General features: G+C 54.3%; 9 protein-coding genes across 9 annotated transcripts; 4 read left to right on the top strand and 5 right to left on the bottom strand.

Moving 5' to 3' along the window:
- Positions 1-347: 347 nt before the first annotated feature.
- Positions 348-1,714, top strand: CONPUDRAFT_156124 (PHP domain-like protein; the record flags this gene model as incomplete). The annotated part of the gene is made up of 5 exons (XM_007773012.1): positions 348-510; positions 569-741; positions 805-1,211; positions 1,270-1,349; positions 1,404-1,714. 5 exons carry the CDS (start codon positions 348-350, stop codon positions 1,712-1,714), a joined length of 1,134 nt encoding a protein of 377 aa, XP_007771202.1.
- Positions 1,715-1,844: 130 nt separating this feature from the next.
- On the bottom strand, positions 1,845-3,616 carry CONPUDRAFT_107839 (uncharacterized protein). Its single transcript, XM_007773011.1, has 3 exons — positions 3,308-3,616; positions 3,128-3,235; positions 1,845-3,060 (listed from the first exon to the last, which is right to left on the bottom strand). The coding sequence occupies exon 3, from the start codon at positions 3,049-3,051 to the stop codon at positions 2,023-2,025; it is 1,029 nt and encodes a 342-aa protein (XP_007771201.1). The 5' UTR covers positions 3,052-3,060; positions 3,128-3,235; positions 3,308-3,616; the 3' UTR covers positions 1,845-2,022.
- Positions 3,617-5,396: 1,780 nt separating this feature from the next.
- CONPUDRAFT_156122 (FAD-binding domain-containing protein) lies at positions 5,397-7,390 on the top strand (the record flags this gene model as incomplete). The annotated part of the gene is made up of 11 exons (XM_007773010.1): positions 5,397-5,529; positions 5,592-5,695; positions 5,748-5,783; positions 5,837-6,065; positions 6,122-6,252; positions 6,306-6,323; positions 6,373-6,423; positions 6,480-6,605; positions 6,660-6,817; positions 6,872-6,944; positions 6,998-7,390. The coding sequence occupies 11 exons, from the start codon at positions 5,397-5,399 to the stop codon at positions 7,388-7,390; spliced, it is 1,452 nt and encodes a 483-aa protein (XP_007771200.1).
- A 231-nt stretch (positions 7,391-7,621) lies between these two features.
- On the bottom strand, positions 7,622-8,887 carry CONPUDRAFT_127572 (acyl-CoA N-acyltransferase). Its single transcript, XM_007773009.1, has 7 exons — positions 8,811-8,887; positions 8,628-8,697; positions 8,466-8,553; positions 8,206-8,381; positions 8,011-8,136; positions 7,767-7,959; positions 7,622-7,702 (listed from the first exon to the last, which is right to left on the bottom strand). The coding sequence occupies exons 1-7, from the start codon at positions 8,829-8,831 to the stop codon at positions 7,654-7,656; spliced, it is 723 nt and encodes a 240-aa protein (XP_007771199.1). The 5' UTR covers positions 8,832-8,887; the 3' UTR covers positions 7,622-7,653.
- Positions 8,888-9,196: 309 nt separating this feature from the next.
- CONPUDRAFT_156121 (uncharacterized protein) lies at positions 9,197-10,398 on the bottom strand (the record flags this gene model as incomplete). The annotated part of the gene is made up of 3 exons (XM_007773008.1): positions 9,197-10,080; positions 10,136-10,213; positions 10,263-10,398. The coding sequence occupies 3 exons, from the start codon at positions 10,396-10,398 to the stop codon at positions 9,197-9,199; spliced, it is 1,098 nt and encodes a 365-aa protein (XP_007771198.1).
- Positions 10,399-11,685: 1,287 nt separating this feature from the next.
- On the bottom strand, positions 11,686-12,042 carry CONPUDRAFT_42611 (uncharacterized protein; the record flags this gene model as incomplete). The annotated part of the gene is made up of 1 exon (XM_007772900.1): positions 11,686-12,042. A coding segment is annotated over one exon (357 nt), but the record flags the coding sequence as incomplete, so codon positions are not given.
- A 3,099-nt stretch (positions 12,043-15,141) lies between these two features.
- CONPUDRAFT_167186 (uncharacterized protein) lies at positions 15,142-16,078 on the bottom strand (the record flags this gene model as incomplete). Its single annotated transcript, XM_007773007.1, has 2 exons — positions 16,062-16,078; positions 15,142-16,008 (listed from the first exon to the last, which is right to left on the bottom strand). Coding segments are annotated over exons 1-2 (867 nt in total), but the record flags the coding sequence as incomplete, so codon positions are not given.
- A 1,598-nt stretch (positions 16,079-17,676) lies between these two features.
- CONPUDRAFT_107826 (uncharacterized protein) lies at positions 17,677-19,930 on the top strand. The gene is made up of 4 exons (XM_007773006.1): positions 17,677-17,932; positions 17,997-18,982; positions 19,037-19,545; positions 19,614-19,930. The coding sequence occupies exons 1-4, from the start codon at positions 17,713-17,715 to the stop codon at positions 19,630-19,632; spliced, it is 1,734 nt and encodes a 577-aa protein (XP_007771196.1). The 5' UTR covers positions 17,677-17,712; the 3' UTR covers positions 19,633-19,930.
- Positions 19,931-20,374: 444 nt separating this feature from the next.
- On the top strand, positions 20,375-21,846 carry CONPUDRAFT_83654 (uncharacterized protein). Its single transcript, XM_007773005.1, has 3 exons — positions 20,375-20,724; positions 20,786-20,890; positions 20,953-21,846. The coding sequence occupies exons 1-3, from the start codon at positions 20,487-20,489 to the stop codon at positions 21,693-21,695; spliced, it is 1,086 nt and encodes a 361-aa protein (XP_007771195.1). The 5' UTR covers positions 20,375-20,486; the 3' UTR covers positions 21,696-21,846.
- Positions 21,847-22,039: the final 193 nt, after the last annotated feature.

The following is a 22,039-nucleotide window of genomic DNA, read 5'->3' as shown; positions in this document are numbered from 1 at the left end:
ACAGCGGGGATTTTTCTGAGTAGACTAGCTATCAGGAAAGCTGACCGTGCATGTCACAGAAACATACACGAATTTTACAAGCTGAGTTCGGTCGTCAAGGCCCCGATATTAATATGTCGCTCCGAGAAGTCAAGAGAAGTATAGTACGGTGTGTGTGTGGTAGAAGGTTGCGAGCGCATGGATATGCTGCAACGTCACGTCGTCAACGATGTCTGGACTCTGGACGCGTTGTGTTGTGCGGTTCGGACCGGACCGTGATATGCCGCCACAGGGGCTTGTGGTATACACAGCCACGAGGCCCTGCGATTGGTCAATGTCCGTCGGGATGTTGAAGTGGTCGTAGCACCATGTTTTTCGACTTGAACATTCCCGTCCCAGACTCAGGGTTCAAGCCCACACAAACCTCCAAGAAGAACAAAGGGAAACAGCCTCAGACTGCTCCCAGTGCTCCCGCCCACTCACCAGCTCAGATCCGCGCTGTCGAAACACGCGTAGATCTCCTCATTCACTGTGAGTCCTCACGCCCACTTTTGCTCCAAGTGGAGAGCTCTCGTAACTCATGGGAAAGTAGGATACAATGTCATCGCCTTCTCTCAAACCGTTTACTCAAAACTCGACCAGAAGACACACGCGAACGTACTCGACTCACTCGTTTCACAACTCGCAAAACGCCCCGGCATAGTCTTCCTGAAACGTCTCAACATCATCTTGGATGCAGATAGCGAAAAAGGGTTTGGGCTGGTGCGCACCTCTTCACCTTCATCTCCGGTCTAGCACTGAACACTCTCGCTGCTCCTGCTTTAGACCAACGCGAACCTCTCGCTCGTCGAGCCATATGACCTAATCTCCCTTACGCCAACAACAGCCTCCACCTTCTCGCTCGCATGCCTCACCCACAGTCTCCCCTCGGCTCTCACCGCACACGTAATCTCCCTCCCGCTCACAGCCCCCCGGCTTCCATTTCATCTCAAGCATACGCTCGTGCGCACAGCCATCAAGAACGGTGCTGTCTTCGAGATCAACTACGCTGGCGCACTGGGTAGCGATGGGGATGGATCTTCATCTGCAGATGCGTCTGGCGCGAGCAGCAAGCGCAACTGGTGGGCTGCGGCTCGAGAGATCGTCCGCGTGACGAAAGGGAAAGGGCTGATCGTGAGCGGAGGCGTTGTGGACGATGCAGATTTCCGGGCACCGCGCGATGTTGCGAATCTGTGAGTAGTATTTCCCTCTTCAACGTAAACCCGGAATGCTCAGCTGGCACGCTCGCAGAGTTGCCCTGTTGGGGCTCGCTCAGAACGTTGCCCATGACTGTTCGACCACCTCCCCTAAGTCTCTCGTTCTGCGCGCAGGTGAGTATGCACCTTCACTTTTCAATAGGGGCAGATCTGACAAACTGTTGCTAGGGACGAGACGTACGTATCGTGCCGTCTTCTCAGAGCCCACAGTAGTCATACCTGGTCAGACAACACAGGGTGATCTCGCCAGCGCAGAGACATCTGCACCGGGCACGGTTCCTGACCCTGCACAGGCACCATCGACTCCAGTGGCCCCTTCAGCTGCCACATTGACCCTACCTCAAAAACCCTCCAAAAAGCGCACGAGGGACGAAGATCAGCCAAACCAGATATCTAGCAAACCAGGTGTCGACGCTCCTCAGACGGACGGAGAGGGCGCTCGGAAGAAAAAGAAAGGGAAGAACAAGGAGAAAGTGTGATGTGTGTCAGTATGTGCACCCTGTCCATAATGTGTTCTGCCTCGATGTGTATTCACTCGCTCTCGCGACCATTACAATCGCCCGCCATGCGCACATTATAACTTGTTGAGTGTCAGAAAATACATCCATGGTGAAAAGCGTAATCATCATACAAGTATAAGATCGTACAGAAATCAAAACGCGCGATTACATAGTACATGTCGCATATCCAGGTTACATGATTTTACAAATTCTCTATTGACATAAGACGTGAAGGTATATGTCGAAGGGACGCATAAGAGGGATGACAAGCCGAACGATGACTTGAATCACGTAAGTAATCTGAAGTGATAGAACCCGTCCACGTCGGGCGCCTTGATGAGGCCGCGGAAGTGCGTCCTATCCAGCAGATAGTCAACGCGTTTGACGCCCTGGCTCGACTGGAAGGCCGCCTCAGAAGGCACGAGCTTGCACCTCCTGGTGTACGCCCGCGCGATGTCCGTCTCCTCCGTCAAGTTGAGCTGCGCCCAGTCGACCTGGCGGATCGGCGTGTGCAGGCTCTGGTGCGCTGCAAACAGCACGTCGTACACCGTGATCGGCGGGGGATCGTCCTGCCCGCCTCCGAAGAGCGCACCGCCGCCGCCGCCGCCATAACCGCCACCGGAGGTGTAGTCGGCCTGGAACTCGAGGTCGATCGGCCACATCGGGATGCGGTCGTGTGTGATCCGCATGCGCGTCACGGACGGGTGGGTGCCCGGGACCTGGAGCGACTCGTACGGGAGGACCTGCGTCTGGCCGGGGCCGAACACTCTGACGGGGGCGAAGCGCGGCTGGGCGAGGTCGAGGACGAAGTCGCGCGGGAAGGACTCGCCGTTCAGGAGCGGGTGCAGCTGGACGGAGAGGGCGGCGGTGTTGTAGTTCCACGGCATGTCGTAGGTGTCCCATGGGGAGCGGACGGGGCTGTTTCCGAACGAGCGGCGGCGGCCATGCGTGGGCGATGGCAGCGGGATACCGAGAGTATTTGGGCTGGGAGGATGGCCCATGCCATGCCACGATGGAGGACGGCTGCGAGGTTGGGCGGGAGGCTGGTTATAATAGTTTGGCTGCTGGCCATAGCCGTCTTGCCAGGGCGCAGCACCTGTGTACGGTGAGCCTGAAGGTCGGGTGTAGGGGGATGGAGGGCGTGCATAGGGCGATTTTGGACGCTGATAGGGCGATGAAGGAGGATACGGTGACTGCGAGAAGAGGTTGGCAGGAGGAATGAAGGGAGAATGTTGTTGCTGATCGTAGCCTCCATATGTCCCGGTGTATGGCGTAGGCTGGAAAGCCGGTGGTGTGTACACGTAGGGGCCTGACATGATTCGTATCTGTAGAGAAGATCAAGAAAGCGAGCCTTTAATATGCATTCAAATGCTGTATGTCGTGGATACTTACTGCGCAGACGTCGGATTAGAATAAGTTTAAGGTTTCCAGTGGAGGCCTTCAGATTAATGGACAGTCGGTCCTCGATAACTCTGATATCGACTGATTAGGCCGATCTATCTCAAGCACGCATACAGGTCAGTTTTGATGCCACTTGGACGACAGAAATCATTTGCAGAGGCGAGACCTCACCTAGCGTCAGTTAGTGGGGGGAAGATAGCAGCGACTTGGGCCCATCAAGATTTTGACTTTATCAGAGCTGAGTTTACTTAGACGCCGACGCCCAAGGAGTCATCAGGCCCAGGTCTGCGCATTGAACTTTGCTCATGACGTGAAGACAAGGTCCGTGGTAACGTCACTAGGAAACTGGGGAGATCGTGTGTATTATAAGGTAGGCAACTTACCAGAGGTGAACCTTTGAAGTCTCCCTCATGTTTTCGTCTTTTTTATCTCCAAGAATTATAGCAATAAAGCTGAGGACTGGATGCGATGACGAGCTGCTGACGCGTCGATGTCGGAGGAACGGAAGGACCGTGCCGACGGAGCTTGACATAGACTCTTGGCTGTTCAGGGGTAAACATATTGACACCGACAAACGCCCCTCCGTGAACTTCGGTGCAACCCGAGCGGTTCTTTGCGCGCTTCGACTTACACTCGGGGACGTTCACTCCTCGCCGATTCTGGCTTTAGTTCACCGTCACGGCCCTCCTCGACTCGTCCAGCTCAGACACCTCCAGCAATCGCTACTCCAACTTGATCATCTTCCTTGATCATCTTCCGGCAGGTTCTGCTACTGGGCCCACCGTGGCTGTGATAGTGGCTACGTTCCTCGAACCGTGCCTATGATGCTCTCAATGATGCTCTCCAACATGCCTGGCTGATGCTGCACGATGACTGGCCGCTTACGTTGCTTCCAGGTCTATATCAGGCCCTCTGGATAGCATGGGGAAACCTGTGGAGTCGCAGAATGTTGTGGAACGTGGAGGTATGGGAAACGGAAGACATCCTTGCGACAAGAAGCGGCTCATCGGTTTTAACATGGCAGCGTGGACGACGCCATCCCCCTGGCTTTCGGACGATTCCTTCAAATCTTCTTTTGCGACCACTCGCCTCTGTCAGACCACGCGCTGCTATATGATCGGGGGCGTTGAATAGGCGAGTCCGCGTTCATTCGCACATTCTGTTTGGTAATGATAAACCGATGAATCCTATATTTCCTGAACACCGTCCTTTAGGGTCTAACTGGACTGGTCGCAGTCATCATTGCTCAAAATACCTTCGTCTTCTGCAAGAGCGTGTATACTTGATAGACGGCTACCGGCCAACATCCTCGTTCCCTGGTATCCGGAAGGATAGTTGTCTTTGGCACCAACCCATTCAGACAACTTTATCGCTCTAATGGCGTCACCAAGAGTTGCGATTTTCGCAGGAACACTACGATGATCGATCTTCACCCGGTGTTCGTCGGTGTTCGTCAATTCCGAGTCGAAGATCACTCAAAGCGCTGTAGTATAGACCACAGACGGTGCCTCACTGCCAATTGTCGGCGCTACACTTGGCTAGTTTTGTGGCTTGCACCGCTCTGTGCCTTATAGCTAACCATCTGAGGTCTCAACTGCCACCATTCTAGTGGATGGTAGCTTCTCCCAAGAGTCTGCTCCTTGTGGTAGAGATCATGCGGTCTGCATCCGAAGCGCTGAGGTCCCCATCATCGAAGAATTGAATGCGCCATCTCGCCGTGGGACTCAGTCATGCCGTCGGTTATGTGCTTATGGAGCTCATGAGAGATGCCAGGGGGTTGCTCAGTATTTGGCCTCGGTACCGGAATTCTCGGTTGAACGCTGATGGGCACTGCCACATGGATCACTACTCTTTGGCATGGCACCATTACCGTCTGACAGCTCTCGAAATCTTTGTTTTCTTCTTCGCTTTGTGCATGACATTAACTCAATACTTTTCGTTTTTCGGGAATGCATCTAGTCTAATCTTGGACTTACGTTTCCCTCGTCCACAGGAACCCGAGTTCATTCTTCGCGAGACGCCTTACTTAGCAACAAGAACGCATGATACACCCCCCAAGCCCAACTTCCGTCGGGACCACTCTGAGCTCGAGCCTGCAGGAACGCGTCTCTTTCCGGACGCCTCTCAACGTCCGCGGCTAGGTTGTTCCGAAATGATCATGTCATACGAATTTGCGTCTCATAAAAACCCGAGTTGATGATACCCAACAGGTCCATCAATTTCTCCTCCCTTACCTGCAAAGTCCCCATCAATCATATTGATGCGCCTCCTCTCCTTGGTGTCGGCGGCGGCCTACGCTGTTGCGTCTGTTACGGCGTCGAGCGTGACCGCGGCAAGTGCATGCACACAGATCGCAGCGGCGGTCTCTTCTGCTTCTGACGTGTACTACTTGGGTGAGTTGTCGGTTGTTGATATGCATTCTTCGCATAATGTGTTCACATTCACCGCGTCTTAGGCTCGCTGCACTACGCTAAGGACGTCTATCACTGGGCCAGTTCAAGCTCTCAGAACTCCGCTTGCTCTTTCGAGCCCGGTACACCTGAGGATGTAGGCATCGCAGTACGTCCCCGTCCATGAGTCGCGTGAGCTTTTCATTGACGCATCCGAACAGCTCCAGATCATTGCGAACACCAGCACACCGTTCGCGGTAAGCCTCCGTTGTTCCTCACACAAAGAGCCTCCGCTGATGTTTATATTTAGGTCAAAGGCGGTGGTCATGCTTCGAACCCTGGCTTCTCCTCGTCGACTGGCGTTACCATCGCGATGTACCGCTTTAGCCAAGTAACATACGATGCGAGCTCCGAGACTGCGGTCATCGGCACGGGCCTCATCTGGGACGATGTGTACACCGCTTTGGAGCCATACAATGTGAACGTTGTCGGAGGCAGAGTGACGGGTGTCGGTGTGGCTGGGTTCACCCTCGGTGGAGGTGAGTACGGGCTGGACGCGTTTTGTTTGTGCGCTTCGCTCACGGGGGATGTCAAGGCTACTCGTGGCTGACGAACCAATATGGATTGACCATCGACACTGTTGTGTCATATGAGCTGGTTATGCCGAACGGGACTGTCACCACTGTGACCGAAGCATCAAACCCAGAACTGTTCTTTGGTCTCAGAGTACGTTTTTGTTCACTCGCATTGCAATGTTTGTAAACTGAATACACCCATAGGGCGGTCTGAACAACTTTGTAGGTTTTCGAGATGTTCGGTTTGGCTGAAGTACTGACTGAATCCCAGGGCATAGTGACCAGCTTCACGCTCAAGACCGTCCCTCAAGGTCAAGTCTGGGTACGTGACGAAATGCTCATTACAGGCGACATTTCTCATCATCATGATATTTTCAGGGGGGTTTGATCACCTTCACCGAGAACGTGCTTGACCAGGTCAACCAGGCGACCGCGGACTTCCAAGGAAATAACACCGACCCCAAGGCTACGCTCATCACCACCTACAACTTCCTCCTGGGCGAGGTGAGCGATTATACCGGAGAGGACGCTACAGAGTAGAGCTAACGCATGGAGCAGCCTGGAGTTTCTCAGATCCTGTTCTACGACGGCCCATCCCCTCCCACTGGACTCTTTGACGAGTTCCTTGCCATTCCTTACCTCACCAAAGATATCTCGACTCGATCCTTCCTCTCTCTCGTTCAGGCCTCGCCTGCTAATGTCACTGCTTCAACTCGGTATGCACTTTACCTTTATCTTACTTTGTCTTCATAATTGACCCTCCTGTCCAGCGCTTTCTTCAACACTGTCTCCGTGACAGGATATCCGCTTGAGCTGGTTCAGGACGTCCTGAACGAAACGATCGTACGTGCCAACCCCATACCGTTGTCAGCGCGTCCACTGACATCACGCGCCAGTACTACGGCTCGACCCTCCAATGGATCTCGGGCGTCTTCATCTCCTACGACGTCGAAGCCTTCCTCCCCTCCCTCTTCTCACACGGCTCCAACTCCGCCTACCCTCCCGACCGCTCGCAGGGCCTCCTCCCGCTCAACATCTACTACGCATGGGAGCTCCCAACCGCAGACGCGGACATGCACACGGCCATCATCCAGTCGCAGGCCACGCTCAAGGCCAAAGCGGAGGCGCTCGGCCAGAACATCAGCAATGCGGCCTTGTATAACAACTATGCGGTGTACGATACGACGATTGAGGAGATCTATGGGGACAACGTGCCCAGGTTACAGGCGCTCAAAGCCCAAATTGATCCGAACAACGTTATGGGTCTTGCTGGAGGGTTCAAGTTCTAAGTTATCGTTATCTCAAAGACCTGGCACGGGTTGGACCATCTCTCTTTTCGAGAGTGTTTTCTTGGGATTCTCGGACTTTGGGTATATATATTATGTGTCCGTAGCTAATCTGTTCCGTAATGTGCTGTGTGAATCGAGCGCCTGATCGTCAGATTACGTGTGAGCGCCTTGTCCTAGGACGAGCTGCACAGGAATTTAGACATCTGGACTCTGCTTGCCAATTGAACGTATCCCGAAACGTAGCCAATCTGCGTGATGCGATGTCAAGAAAGAGGACCAATCTTCACCGTGCCCCCCATCCACTCAGCCTGGGACGCTGCTGTAAAGCGTCAAGTATAAGCACTACTCGGTCGAGAGCATTGTCCGTCTCACTTACTGTATTGTTGTGGCCCTTCTCTTTATAAGGCCAGGCTTGGGCGGTCCTATACGTGTCTTCCAATGAAAGTTAGGTATCATTTTGCTCTGCCATGATTTACGTGGCGTAGGTTCTGGCAAAGGCAGGGTACTCCGTCTTTCTGGAGGCACTTTCCGTGTAACCTTCATGTGAATACCAGTTTCACCATCGTTGTCTGCCTCACTCTGGTTAGGTTCTGCTACGAGAAGAGCAAAAGAAGACGCACAGTATCTGAGCTCTTCGTCATAGGCGACAAAACCTAGACTCTGATATAGCGATCGTGCTGCTCTGTTTGATTTCCGAACTGTTAGGTAGACTTCTCTAAGGCCATACGACTCCACAACTGCTTTGACTGAGAGGGAAGGAGAAAAGAAACGCCTGGGATCAAAGAGGGCTTGAGTAGTAGAATGCGTGGACGTACTCGAAAGGCCCATGAGCTTCCGCGCGATACCCATCCGCCTATGACTCCGAAGCACGCTAATGGAGTTAACATACCCTATCCGCTTGTAGTTCGTCGGTCGTCGCGGCCGGACGTGCCATCTATCGAAGAGCTTCCCAAGCTGAGTCGACGGTTCGTATATGATGGGCAGGTCCTCTCTGCAGACGGCCAAACAGAAACAGGACCCCGTGAGTTGACTCCGCACGCATCCAGCGACGTCCACCGGCAAGGAATCCACGTACATGATGGTGAACACGTATCCTACTATCTTCCCCCTCTGGTCCTCCGCGACGAACGAGAGCTGAGGCCACCTAACGAGGGTCGTGAGCCCTGCCAATATCCCACGTCGGGCGCGTCAGCGCGAACACAGACAGGCTCGGACGCATGGGCCTCTCCAGACGCACAGTACTTGGACCCATATGTCTCTGGCAGGTTGTGAAATCCGCATGCTTGAATACCCAGCAAGTCCTTCGGCTGTACAGCAAACCGCCAAAACAGACGCGCGCGAGTCGAACCAACGCGTCAGCCCTGTGTCACGCGCGGGCGACACTGACCCCAGAGGGAGGGGTAGGGGTGCAGGCACTCACCTCGGCCAACCTAATGTTCATCAGCTATACCGTCGAGCGAGCTGCTGGGTGTCGGAGTGGAAGAGGCGTGATCGACACCACGAGACATCAATAGCGTTCTCTTATAAAATGCTGTATTGTGGGTCCCCGCTCCAGCCAGCGCTTCTCCTCTTCCGAATACCGCACCAATCAGGGGCTAATTGGCCCCCCTCGTGCTACCCAAACAATAGCACGCTTGAAACAAATAAGACTAGGGTATCGTGTTATTGTGCACTTGATTCCTATGAGCTACATGCAGTTCTTCGTATCTATTCGTTTACAGCTTGTCATAATTTGTCATCGGCAACAGCCACAAAAAAAGCCCAGAGTAAAGGGTATCAAGGGTATCGTAAAAGCTGCGCCTTGTGTCAGCGCTTCCTGTTCATGTCAATCGTATGGAGGTGAAGCTGCCAAGTGTTGTCCGAGTTGAACGACACATGCATGCCGCACCAGTAAAACCTGTGCCCCAAGCAGTCGACACGCCTCACTCCGTACTTGCGCTCCCAACCGGGCAATGCATTCGATACCTTGCGTGCACACCGCGCGTGAAATGCGTCGTTCATGATCCCCTCGTTGTCCATCCCCATATCGCAGATTTGCTCATACTCGGCTCTCGACAGCGGCGTCTGCAGATAGTCGTGGACCGCCGTGAACACGTCACCGACCGTGATCTTCTTCTGCTTCTCGATGACGAGTGGCCCCCAGAGCGCACCGATCTGCGGCGAGTTGAACTCGACATGGACGAGCGCCTGCTTCGCGTCGGGGTACGTCGCAGACTCGCCCCAGATGCTCTTGACGGCGAGCTCGACATGCGCGCCGGATATGCGCGTGGCAGTACTCGGGTAATGGCGCAGGTCCCATTTGATCAGCGGGAGATAGGTATTGATCGGGTTCGGCACCAGCGAGGGGAACAGCTGCACTGGGAGTCGAGCTGGCCACGCTAGCGGAGGCCAGGTACCAGGAGTCATGGGCGTGTCAACAGGGGGCAAGGGCGTGCCGATTGGACCCCGTGGGCTGAGGTTCAAGGTGCGGATGGGTGTACAAGGGGTCATCACAGGAGGGCAAGGGGACAGCGCAGGAAGAGGCGTCGCGACACTCCAAGGCGTGAGGCTCGGGGTCGGAACGAAGGCATTGACGGGTTGTTGTCCGTGGCTCTTGTGCTTGAACGATATCTCTCCATTGGGCACCTCCCAAGTCATCTTCTTCGGAGTTGTCTGGAAAACGTTCGGTGTGACTGGTAAAGTAGTGGCCGCTGCGAACCCCCGTCAGCCAGAATCTTGGGATGATAAGATGTGAAACTAACGAACCAGAAAAAGGCGTAAATGATGTCGCTGGCTGACAGAAGGGATTGGGCGACCCGTGGTACCATGACGGGGGCTGGTCAACTAAAAAAGGTTATTAACCACAGCTCGATCGCGATTGAAAGTAGCACACCTTGACTATGAGACCTCGTTCGACGTCGCTGAGGCTGCGTATGGGGACGATAGTATGGTGACCGAGGACACTCGAATGAGATGTCAGCCCATTCGCAGTAGGAGCCGTGGTACGGAGATGAAGTGAGACCAGGCATGACTGGTTTGTCGAGAGTAGAGGGGAGAGCGGAAGAGCACGCGGGTAAGCGAGTGAGGAAACTAAGGAAGGAGAATCAAAACGATGAGCAAGGAAGGAAGCGACAGCAGTTACGGGGCCCGTTCACGGAGTGGTAGCGCACCTTTATATCCTCCTCGCATGCAGTGCCTCATCCCCGCCAGAATGGCTCCCTCAGACGGTGCGGTATTGCCCATTTCGCCCGACAACAACAAACCTCCTCCTCCTCGATGACAGCGATCCAGAGATGGACGACTACGGACGCCTCTTGGTAGCAGTATGGCAGAAGAATCATCGATTGATCCAGTGTCTCCAAGGAGCGGATGCCAAACGCAGGGCAGCTTGTAGGTCCCGCTGACATCTGGCGCCGGGTGCCTGGCTAGCACAATGGTTTTGAGTAAGCGCCCGTGATGGGGTTGCTCGTGTCGTTTCCAGCATTTGGGTCAGCGTTGTTGTATCGGTGACAGAATATGAAACGGTGTAGGTCCAGTGGTACAAGGAGGGAGGAGAACAACAAAGGGGAAGCAGGCACAACGCGCGGTCACCTGAGCTCGGGTACCGCCTTCCTCATCCGGATCCTTGCTCTTCTCAACCCTCGACGTTTTGGACTTGTCAACGCTGTGCTTGTCTCCTCTTATGGATTCGGAGGAAGATAACAGTTCCTGGATAGTCTTTACAGTAGGCAAGTGTCGACTTACAGAGAAACACGGCCCCTGGTTGACGTCCGGAACACAGCATTGTATCCTCAGCAAAGCTGAACGAGGTGCCCGACAGGTTCGTCATGACATTTCATACAGCAGGTTCAGATGCCAAAATCAAGATGCATGATCTCTTTCAATGACTACGGCTTGTATGCGGAAACTCCAGAGATCCAGCATCGCAGCATACGCTGTGCAATGTGGGCGTTGAACGATCGTTATTGCATATGGACAGTGAGATAAACACAGGTGTTATACGAGCTTTCATGACCAGAAATTCTAGGTTTCTCCATACCGAATGGCACCCTGCTGAGTAGGCCTCGCGTCCGCACCTACCACCATGAGTACAAAACTCATACCCATCCCATCACCTGGGCGCCGATGCACCGCAGATCGCTCATACTCCAAGCGTGCTCAGGCTGGTTCTTGGTTTCGTTGTTGCTGTTGTTCTTACGAGTGTTCTAGGCTGTGCGATGTCTCCTGGACGAGCCGGCAACACCGAGGGATGTGCTCTCACTTGCGTCGTACTCAGCGCGGCCTAAGCAGAGCGACCACACATCCGAGCCAAGCTTGGTGGGGACAAACCCAAGGAACTTGGTGTGCCCGACCAAGAAATCGACGCGCTTCAAACCCTTTCGACGTTCCCCTTCGAACGACGCGGCGCCAGCGCGCATGCAGCGGACACGGTATGCCTCCGCGACGCTGTCGCGGTGTGCCTGCGATGGCAGAGCCTTGTATTCCTCGGCGGTGGCACCGCGGCGGAAAAAGCGGTATAGCTGCTCGAGGACGTCGCTCACGGTGACGACGGACGTGGTGTTTTCTGAGGGATGGATGGTGAGCCGCCATGGGAGTGTTTCGCACCTAATCATCAGAGCCGCTATCGGTGGATTCGTGGCGGGCTGACTGAGAGCTGCTGCGGGGAGAGCTGTTGGCGATGGTGAGGTGACGGTTGCTGTGGAGGGAGATGCGGACACGTCATAGTTGATCGGTGGTCGTCTACTGTGGTACGCGAGCATGTCGTGGATCAAGACGGAGTTGGGCAGCTGGGGAACGTAGGCTTTCATCGGCGCGGACGCTTCTGGCGTTGTATGACCTCTCATAGAGTCTGCGCAAGCGTCTGCGGGAGTATCTACAGAGACATCTACGGTCATTTGTGCCGGCGCAGCTTCAGACGCATCTGAGAGTATATCTGTGGAGATATCGGAAGGCGCGTCTGCGGGCGCATATGCGGGCACCTCTGCGGACCCCTCTTGAGGCGCATCCAAGAGTATAGACATCTTCAGTGGCGAAGAAGACACCGGAGACTTGTCCCAGTCAAGCACCTCTGGCAGAAAGATCGAATCATAAGAAGGAGGCGGCGAAGAAATTTCTGAGGGTGGATAGGACTGGAACGCCTGCTGAAAGGAAGATGGCGGACGGGGTACCGGTGAGGACAGGTTTTCTAGATGGCTGTAAGGGAGAGCAACAGGAGACAACGCCATCAACGGGACCTCTGACTGGATCTGGGATTGGGATAGTGATATTGGTGAGAGCAAAGGTGATGAAGATTCCGAGACTGATGATTGTACAACACTACTTGGCCTTGGTATTTGTAGCTCGGCGACCGACGTTGGCAAATCCGGTGTTAGCGAACGCGGAGGTATCGATGATTTTGAAGAACTTGGATTGCGGAAACGTCGTGCATAATTTGATCCAGAAACCAAGTCAGAAGGGATTGACGGATCCCATATATAAATATGACGCTTATTGTAAGAGACAGTTGCGACGCGTGCGTAAGAGCCAGTTGCGAGTGTCTTTGTGGGTGACCATGCGCTGAGAGGCTGCCCGGTACTACGAGAGTAGAACTGTTTGTTGATCTCGAGAGCCACAAGAACACTGTCGACGTAGGTCGGTTGGACACTGAATGGAAGCTCAGCCCCAGATGACCCGCTATCGACATACAACGAGTTTATCAATCTCCCTGCAAAGGTCTGAGAGGACGTCATAGATGACACAGCAAGACAGTGGTCCTGGCGAGATGACCACAGTGCAATGGCAAAGTCGCCCACGAACACATGACAGAGGGGCGTGCTCAGCTGTGGATTCGGAGGGCGAACGGGAAGCCTCCCAATGATGGATAGGTCGCTCGAGTTCCGGAGATACACAGCTTTGCTGTTACATTCAGAGGACATGATCCATCTCCCGCACGGTGAAGCGGATACTGCGGTTGTGCAGCCAGGGGTGAGTTGTTTATGAAGCAGTTCCCATGGTACTCCCGGTGTTCGTCGCCAGCTCGAGATCGCAAAGTTGCTTCCTATAACCGCCACCATACCCTCCGCTGTACTTGAGCTGAAGGAGACAGAAAGAGCGTGACCGGCGCTGCGTCCCATAATCAGAGGTTGATCCTCCTCAAGGGTGACGATATTCCACAGGAAGACTTTTCGACCAGAGCTCACGAGGACATGTGTCCCATCGCGTGAGAACGTCATGGCGTCGTCGAAACGTAAGAGTTTCTTGTGACATGCGGAGGTGAAAGGGGCTGTAAAATGGGACGATGCAATCCAGCGACCAGAGGGAATATCCCATAGATGCAAGAGCCCATTTTGCTCCCAAGAGACCATACGAACGCCGTCAGGAGAGAGAAGGGCGCCTACGAGAAGAGGGCGGCGTGGATCTTGAGAGGGAAACGACGTAGCAACATCGACGGTAAGTAAATGAGATGACCAATTTGCTCCGACATCATGTGGTATCCTTGGCTCGTAGTGTGAAATCGCAACCTGGAATGATATGCGAAGTTCGCTGTTGAAAGGAGCAAAGGGAAGCACTTCACGATGAAGGTCCCGTGGCAACGGTCTGTTGGAAGAACAAAGTCCTATTACGACCCTTTCGAGATCATAACAAAGCTGCTGGAGCCGGTAACGCCCCTTTTCACTCCAGTACGAACGCTGTCGCGTCATCAGGCAACTGTTACGTATGTACGAAAGTTTCCGGCTCTCACCTCGATCGACTTAGAAGCGCTACGAAGCATTATTGGGACGACTGACAAGAGGTCTGCGGACACCATAAACTCAATCCAGTAAACAAGACGGTATCTGAGAAACACTCCTGCTGCTGGGTGGAAATCTTTTGAGCGAGTCCAATCTGCTAAAGATAAGTGGTCCGCCCAGCGAATGCAGGCTTCGCATAATTCTGCATCATTCACCATCTCGAGACGACGAGTACCTTCACTGGGATCTTGGGAGCAGAATGGATTTCTCTTGAGCTTGCGGTTCATAGAGTTTAGGTATCGTAAGGCCAACGCCTCATGAAAGTTTGGGTTGATGGATGGATCTTCGCCGGCTGAGAAGAGCTCCCACCATGGTGTGTGGCGGGGCTCGCTGGGTGCTTCAGGAGAGGAGAGGATTGATGATGCCTGTGGCGCGGATTCTCCGAGGGCACTTTTTGTTCTCCGACTATCTTTGGGGTATTCGCATTTCAGGCCCCGACGAGCACATTGGCTGAAAGTCAAGCAGATGAATAACGAAGTTGATAGCGTTTCAAACCAGCTCCCAAGTTCACTCACTTGCAAGTCCGATCAGGACTGTCAGCAGGTGGCCCATTGCATTTGATCTTCCGTCCTCGGCAAAATAAACAACCGCTACGAGGTTGGTGGTCAGCCGCGTTTTCTTTACTAGTGCCCATCAGTGGCCTGCCACGCCCTCTCCCGCGGACGGATATGGGTGAAAGCAAACGACCTGATCCACTGTCCTGGGCAAGTGTTGGGGACGGCATAGTGCGGTGAGGTTGTTCAGTTTTGGTAGCACGCAAGACATGGTTGTGAGTTTCCTGAGAAAAAGATGAGTTTTCGCTGGGATGTGCAACAGCCCTGGGCGCGAGCTGTTTTCTTTTCTTAACCAACCATGGGAATCCGTGGGCGAAGACCATGGTGCCTCCGTTATCGCCTGCTTTGCCTGCCCCATCTCCGCTTTCCCCCCCACCTCCGCTTTCCCCACCTCCGCTTTCCCCCCCTCCGCCTTCTCCTCCGCTTTCCCCCCCTCTGTTTTCCCCACCTTCCTTGTCGTCCCCACCATCATCGGTAGGAACGCCTGAGAAAGACGATGACAAGGAATCGTGTTTTTCGAGTGGTAGAGATATGATAGTTATATGCGACTGCGTAGGAAGTTTGAGGACTTGCAATGGGCCCGCTGCTGACGGATCATTAAACAGCCCAAAGACCTGCTCCAACGAGAAGTTAGGTCCACTAGCAAAGAACAAGTGAGCTTCTGGAATGCTGGAATCCTCTTGAACGATCTGCAGCAAAAGTTCGAGGAAGTAGGCCACGTTCTCGTATGCTGCGGGAGGACAGCAGTTGTCGATTCTGTCAAAGATGAAAGCTCGCGTCTTCGGGACGGAACGGTCGGCATTAGCAGCACAGCCTTCCTTCCACGGGTTCCGGAGACACTTGAGAGGTTCGTGGAAAAGAGGGCGAATTTGATCCACAAAAGAGGACTGTTCATGCAGGAGAGCAGGGTCTTGTCTGAGGGCCTGAACGACCGAACATCTCGCAGAGAAATGATTGCGCGGAACTCCGAGCTGATAGGCAACAGCCGGAAAGATACCATCCAGGTAATTGCGCCCGGAAGTGTTAGGTGAATGGCATACGAACTTTCCACCCAGACGGTCCTCCTTCTTCAGCACATTGGCCAAGGAAATCGTCACTGCTTTATCAGGGGGGGTCAGCTCTTTAGTGCTGTGAAGCCAGATGATGCTTCGGCGGCGTTCCCCCATGAGAGTCATTATAGCCTGGAGACAGCCCTTGTGGTCGTCGTCAAGACGCAAGGCGGCAGGGTAGCTGTTAAAAGCTTTGATAGCTATATTTTCAGATAGCTGCTTCCACCAAATATCGATATCGTTGTTGCGATCACGGGAGTTGCTCACTGCAAAGGGTGGGTGAGTCTGGGCGTGTCGTCGATAGAGGTCATTCACCCACTTGTACGCGAAGTGAGTTCTGGAGGCAAAGGTTCAAGAAGCGACGGAACCTGACAGCGCTCCCGTTGAGGGCGGGCCAGTGTTTTATAGCGGGGATACAGATAAATGCTGTAAACCCGATTGATATCGATAAGCCTGGACCCGACACAGCATGATTGGATTCATCTGAAGCTCATCGCCATATGCAGTCCAGATATAACATTTATGTTATCAGCGAAACCCTATTCTACGACGAACTTTATTCGTTTAGTGACCTTGTTAGTGACTAGCATTAGCAAGATGAGGACTCCTTAACACGGACAACTTGTCGCGTATCCACCATGGTCATTCTTTACACAGAGGACAATAAGACGTATGCTTTAGTAGTTACCTCAGGGTCACGGTCCCTGCAGAGAGCCTCGAAATCACTCAACGCGTCACAGATCTCTTGTGCTGAGGCGCTCTGTTCGACCCAAGAGGTTTAGAGCAATAATACATGATGCTTGTTTAGTAAGTGATAGTTCATTATACAGACGGGTACGTATCAGCTGGTTGTTAGGTACTATCTACGGAACAACATGTATAGCCATACCATATGTTCCTCAGGAGTGTGAGTTAAGTCAATTATACAGATCCGGAATCGAATTGAGATGAGGCTGGAGAGGGTTCGATGAACCAAGTGGCTAACGGATGCAGATGGGACGTTCACTCAGTGTGCGGGAACGCACACACGCATGTTCAAGATGCCAGCCAGCAAGACAGGTGGCGATGGTTCCCTGGAAGCTGGGAAGACGTCATACAGTGCGGCATCCTTGAGGTGACGAAGGTGAGAGAAAGGGTCCTTGGATGCCAGTAAGCGACGCAGCAGGATGGTGGTGGGTCGTGTAGAAAGCACTTTTGAGGCAGAGGACGGATTGGATAGTAGGCGCCAAAACTGAAGGGCGTCAGAGAACAGTGTGCTGTAGTAAGGACGTTAATGACGATGAGGAAGGGAAGGAGGGTCGTCACGGGACGTCAAATTGTCTATTTCCTGATCTGTGCAGTTGTTGTGGTGTGCCGTCGGCTGTCGGCTGTCGGAGAGGTGCGCGTCGGGGCGGACCCTTTGGCGGAGAGAGACATCGACGAGCAACATCCAGGGTCGACGTCGTCCACACCAATAAATTGCTACGAGACACATCTCAACGCTCTCGTTCACCCAAGCTCAGCGAACACGTTGAACTCGGCCCGGTGGGAAACGCGGCCGTCATAAGCACGTCCCAGGGCGTTCATTGCCAAACAGAGAATAAGGCAGTACTCAAAGCGTGTCCATCCTCTATTGTCCTCGACTCTCGTCTTCCTCTCGTCTTCCTCGCTCTGTCAAACCCTCAAACACAAACTAAACACCTCACGATGATCTCATTCCACACAATCGATCCAATTGTCGATAATGTCGACGACGATGGTCCGTCCTTGCCTCCCCTACTTTCGCTTTTCTTGCTGACGTACAGGCGCCTTGACGATTTACATGATCCCCAGACGACATGCCCCCGCTCGTAGACAACCCCAACCCGTCCATGACCTTCACTTTCTTCACCGACATGAGCCCCATCACCGCTGACACCACCGACCCCACCGCAGCACCGTACTCTTCCCACTGTTTCAGCATCAACGGCCCTCCGTCCGCCTTCGACGACATGCCCCCGCTTGTTTCCGCTGATGGTCCGGAGATGCGCGAAGCTAATTCGAACGGCCATCTCGGTGCGGGCGCCAAGCCCAAGAATGTCTCGAAGCGCGACGCGTCCTACATCCCGCGCCCGCCCAACGCATTCATCCTCTTCCGCTCTTCGTTCATCAAGAGCCAGCAGGTTCCGGAGAAGGTCGAGGGGAATCATAGTACTCTTTCTAAAATCATTGGTGCGCCATCATCTTTATCCTCTTCTATATCTACGGTCACTGACGGATTCGTGGGATTGTATAGGGAAATACTGGAAGACGCTCTCAAAGGAGGAGCGCGAGGTCTGGGAGGCCAAGGCTGTCAACGCCCAGGTCGAACACAGGCAGCGATACCCGGACTGGCGCTTCAGACCCGGTTCCAACGCGCTCGCAAAGCTCAAGATCAAGGATGGAGGAGTCGCGTTCAATGGAGGCATAGGAGCTGTGGGAGGGATAGGAAGTCGAGGTGGAGGCGGGACTGGCGCAAAAGGTCGAAACAAGAACGGGTCTGGAGGAGGGGGAGGCGCAAAGGGAGTCGGGAAAAAGGCAAGGGGGAAGAGCGACGCGGGCGTGACGAAAAAGAAACACAAGCTCAAGGACGAGCGATGTGCCAAGATTGCGGATCTGCTGATGGAGGGCAAGACCGGGGTCGATCTTGCGGATGCGATGAAGAAGTGGGAAGATGGCGGCAGGCTCGCTGCTGATGAAGACCATGGCGTTATCAACCCCTCCAACAATTCTGTCGTTCCTCCGCCCACCGTCATTGCCAGCACGACTCATCTCCAAGGTCCAGCTTGCGAAGGTACCCTGCAGGACGCATTCGGGGGAGCCGCACATGGATCGGGCGGCGCCGGGGTTGCATCCTATCTCCCGACACGTTGCAAGACACCCGAGGGAGCACCTGATGCACGTTTCGACGTGCCGCTAACGTCCATGTTTCGGCGCTCCTTCTCAGCGCCTGCAGGCAACGATTATAGTCATGCACATGCTGCCGATGGCGGCATCGATGACGCTCGAGCCCACGTTGCGCCTCCCGTTGCCGGACCGACTACGCAGTCCCATGTCCCCGTTTTCACATTTTCTTCGGGAGGCAGTCTTGATTGCGGGCCTATGTCTGCGAATGCAGCTTACCCCGCGGACAACCATATCAGCAACGAATTTTACGGCGCAGGCGCCGACGATGCCGGGGGCCAGCTTTCCCCGCTCATGCTGCCCTCCGCTTTCGACGGGAGGCCTGCCAGGTGGAATGACGTGCGTATCTTACCTTCGTTCTATACCCGTCGTGCTGATTCGACGCACGGGCAGCCATACAATCTGCTCGAGACCTCTCTCCCCGCCAACGGAGCCGACTGCCCCGCGCTCACGTACGACTCGCTCACGAGCCCGATCAACTCCCCGAACACGCCCAGCTACGGGGACACGTTCAGCAGCTACTCGTCCCCTGCCACGCCTCTCGACTTCAATGACGGTACTTCCGACGAGCCGCCCACGTTCATGCATGCGTTCGAGTACGATTATTCGATCATGTACGGCGGCGACGGACACTGTGTCGGGCAACAGTATCAGCCGGACCAGGTCGCCTACAAGGGATGGGACAACTCCGTCCCGCTTCAGAAGACGCAGCCGTATGATGCCTATGCGGATGGCGGCGTCCCGGTGCTCAATCAGCAGCACCAGTACGCGGCCGAGTCCGCGTCGCCGGCCCCTCAGCCGGCGATCTACGAGTGGTCGCCATTCGAGGACTCCATGCGCTGCCACGATATCTATTCCCTCGCCGACGTCTGCCAAGACGCGACGAGCATGCAGGGGATGAGGTATCAGCCTGCCAACGAGGCGTATGGTCTATGTTACTAACGGTGCCTCACTTCGCGATTGCACTCAGGGGCTATTTATCGGCCTGACTCCGTTGGCGTAGACCGTCAAGAACATGTTGTCTCTTTGTTCCACCTCTAACGAAAAGTGTTTAAACAAGTCAAACTCGCTAAAGCCACCTCATATTATCGTCTTCTCTCTTGTCTTCTTGCTCTGGCTCTCGATTCCCCATCTCCACTCGGCTGTCTGTTTCCATATCCTCTACTGTCTCACTATGCTGTCCCGCTTGCTCATATGTTTACCCCCATCATCTCACCCTGTATAACCATCATCGCGGAACACATCCCATCTCAGTCGATATCCATGCTCTCCATTGTACATATATGCTCCCACTGTATCTCGATCATCGCTTTCCTTGCTTCTTGTTGTACACTAGCCCCTGTGTCTGTATCGGAATTATGCCCCTCCCATCATGTATGTATCTCTATGGAATAAAAATGATGCATGGAACTGCTGTTGGATCTTTCAGCCAAACAGGATGGAGTGTTGTTGAGGCGGCGTCGCGATGATAAGACGATGGACGTTAGCGCGCTAAAGCAATCACGTGGTGTCGCTGTGTACGCTCTTCCTTTCCTTTGTTCTTGCGGTGACAACCGTGTCTACAGGGACCTACAACGATGCTCAAAAAGCGAAAACAACCGTTGCCTCATGTCTTGTACAGCACACCGGTGACCGTGTGGCGCGGGTGACAGCATTTCTGTTCTTGATCAGACATGTTTCATACAAAAGATGCCACCCATGGCCATCTGCGCGCTTAACAGCTGCTTTTCCCTTCCCCTCTTGTATCGATTCCCAATCCCCGTCGAATCGTAACTTCCGCAATCTACGTGAAACAAACCACTCAACACATTCTACTCGGATGATGTCAGGCTCCTGGACCAGCATGGGCCAACGCAGCCTCGTCGACCTCAACGACCCCCTCGCACGATCCCACGCGGTATCCTACTTTCCCTCGGCCAAGTTCGATGGTTTCCCGTACGACGAGGGTCTCGTCCATCCAGAGTCGACGGAAGAGCGCAAGAAGCGGGAGAGGAAGGAGAAGGCGGCGGATAAGCTCGCGCGGTCGGAGAGCAGGAAGAGGAGGCGGAGTGCGGTGTGGACGTCCATCAAGGGCTTGTTGAGTAAGTGTGGTTTTACTGTGCGTGCGAGATGTGCTCTGATCGTGGAATGTGGCTGTCATAGATGGAGACGACGATGGTCGTGTAAGCTATGGAGACACAATTGGAGCTTCGCTTCCTGTTTTGCCGCGAAGCGAATGGCGGCATTCGAGTCCTACGTCTTGGCCTCGTGAGTATATGCTTATCTTGTCCTTCTCTGCGCGGTGCTGACGCTGTTTTCTCTGCGTCAAGCACCAAGGCCAGCTTCGGCCATGTCGTTCGCTGCACAAAGCTCTGCAAACAGCCTCTCCAAATCGTCCAGCATTGCCAGTGACCGCCCCATGCGAGACTATAACATGTTCTCTCCGGTTCCTGTCCAATGGTACACCCCGGAACCAAGCCCTTTGTCGTTGTCAGAAAACATTGGCTCAAGTGTACTTGACCCACTCCCTCATGAAGTCACGTTGAATCCCTATCTGCGACACAACCCCGCTGGCCCAGCGCCCGTCATATTTGACATCAACCTCCCACCCTACGGAGTCACCTACACCGCTGCCCTCCCCTATGAAGTCGCCCTCTCCCCAAGCGACTTCGCCCAGCTCGCAACATGGCCGCGCGTGACGCGCTTCCGCATCACCAGCGTCGCCGACGACTCGTCGCCGCACCTGCCCTGGCCCGTCGACGCGCACAACCCGTGCGGCGTCACGCTCGGCGACGTGCTCACCGCGATCAGCACGACGTTCCACGCGCTCATCACGCACGCCGAGTTCAACGCGTGGAGCGGGCGCCGGCGGGACATGGTCGCGCGCGCGTACTGGCACCGTATGCGCACGCGGATGGCGAACAAGGACTGCGACTGGGACCAGATCGATGGGTCGGCGGCGCAGCCTGGTATACGGCGGGCGGATTGTATGGCGGATAAATGCATGTTCCGCGGGCTGGAGCCGTCGCCTGCCAGGGATGGGACGTGGATGCTGTTTCTTGGGCCTGCGTGAGTGGGGAGGGCGGAGCTGTGGTGCGTGGTGCGATCATGTACTTTGTTCTCGATTCGTCTCGTTTCTTTCTGGGCACTTTGGACAGTCATCGGTATCGGATTCTCATGTCTTGTTTGCATGTATCTTATCATAAGGATGGAATACTAAAAGCACTCGTCATATACAGCCTCCGTCAGCATAGCGTTGACTGACACTGCCTAGCAGAACGTTCGACTGCCAAACAAGTGGTTATGTCAGATGGCGAGACAGAATCTGCCACTGTCGATGGAGCGCTCGCTGGCCAAGTTCTGCACCGTCGTTCGGCGAACGGCTTCCGCAGCCCCAGCACTCAAACTTCTCCCTGC

The sequence above is a fragment of the Coniophora puteana genome, assembly GCF_000271625.1.
Source record: "Coniophora puteana RWD-64-598 SS2 unplaced genomic scaffold CONPUscaffold_10, whole genome shotgun sequence".
NCBI lineage: Eukaryota > Fungi > Basidiomycota > Agaricomycetes > Boletales > Coniophoraceae > Coniophora > Coniophora puteana.
This window is presented reverse-complemented; position numbering and strand designations above follow the sequence as displayed.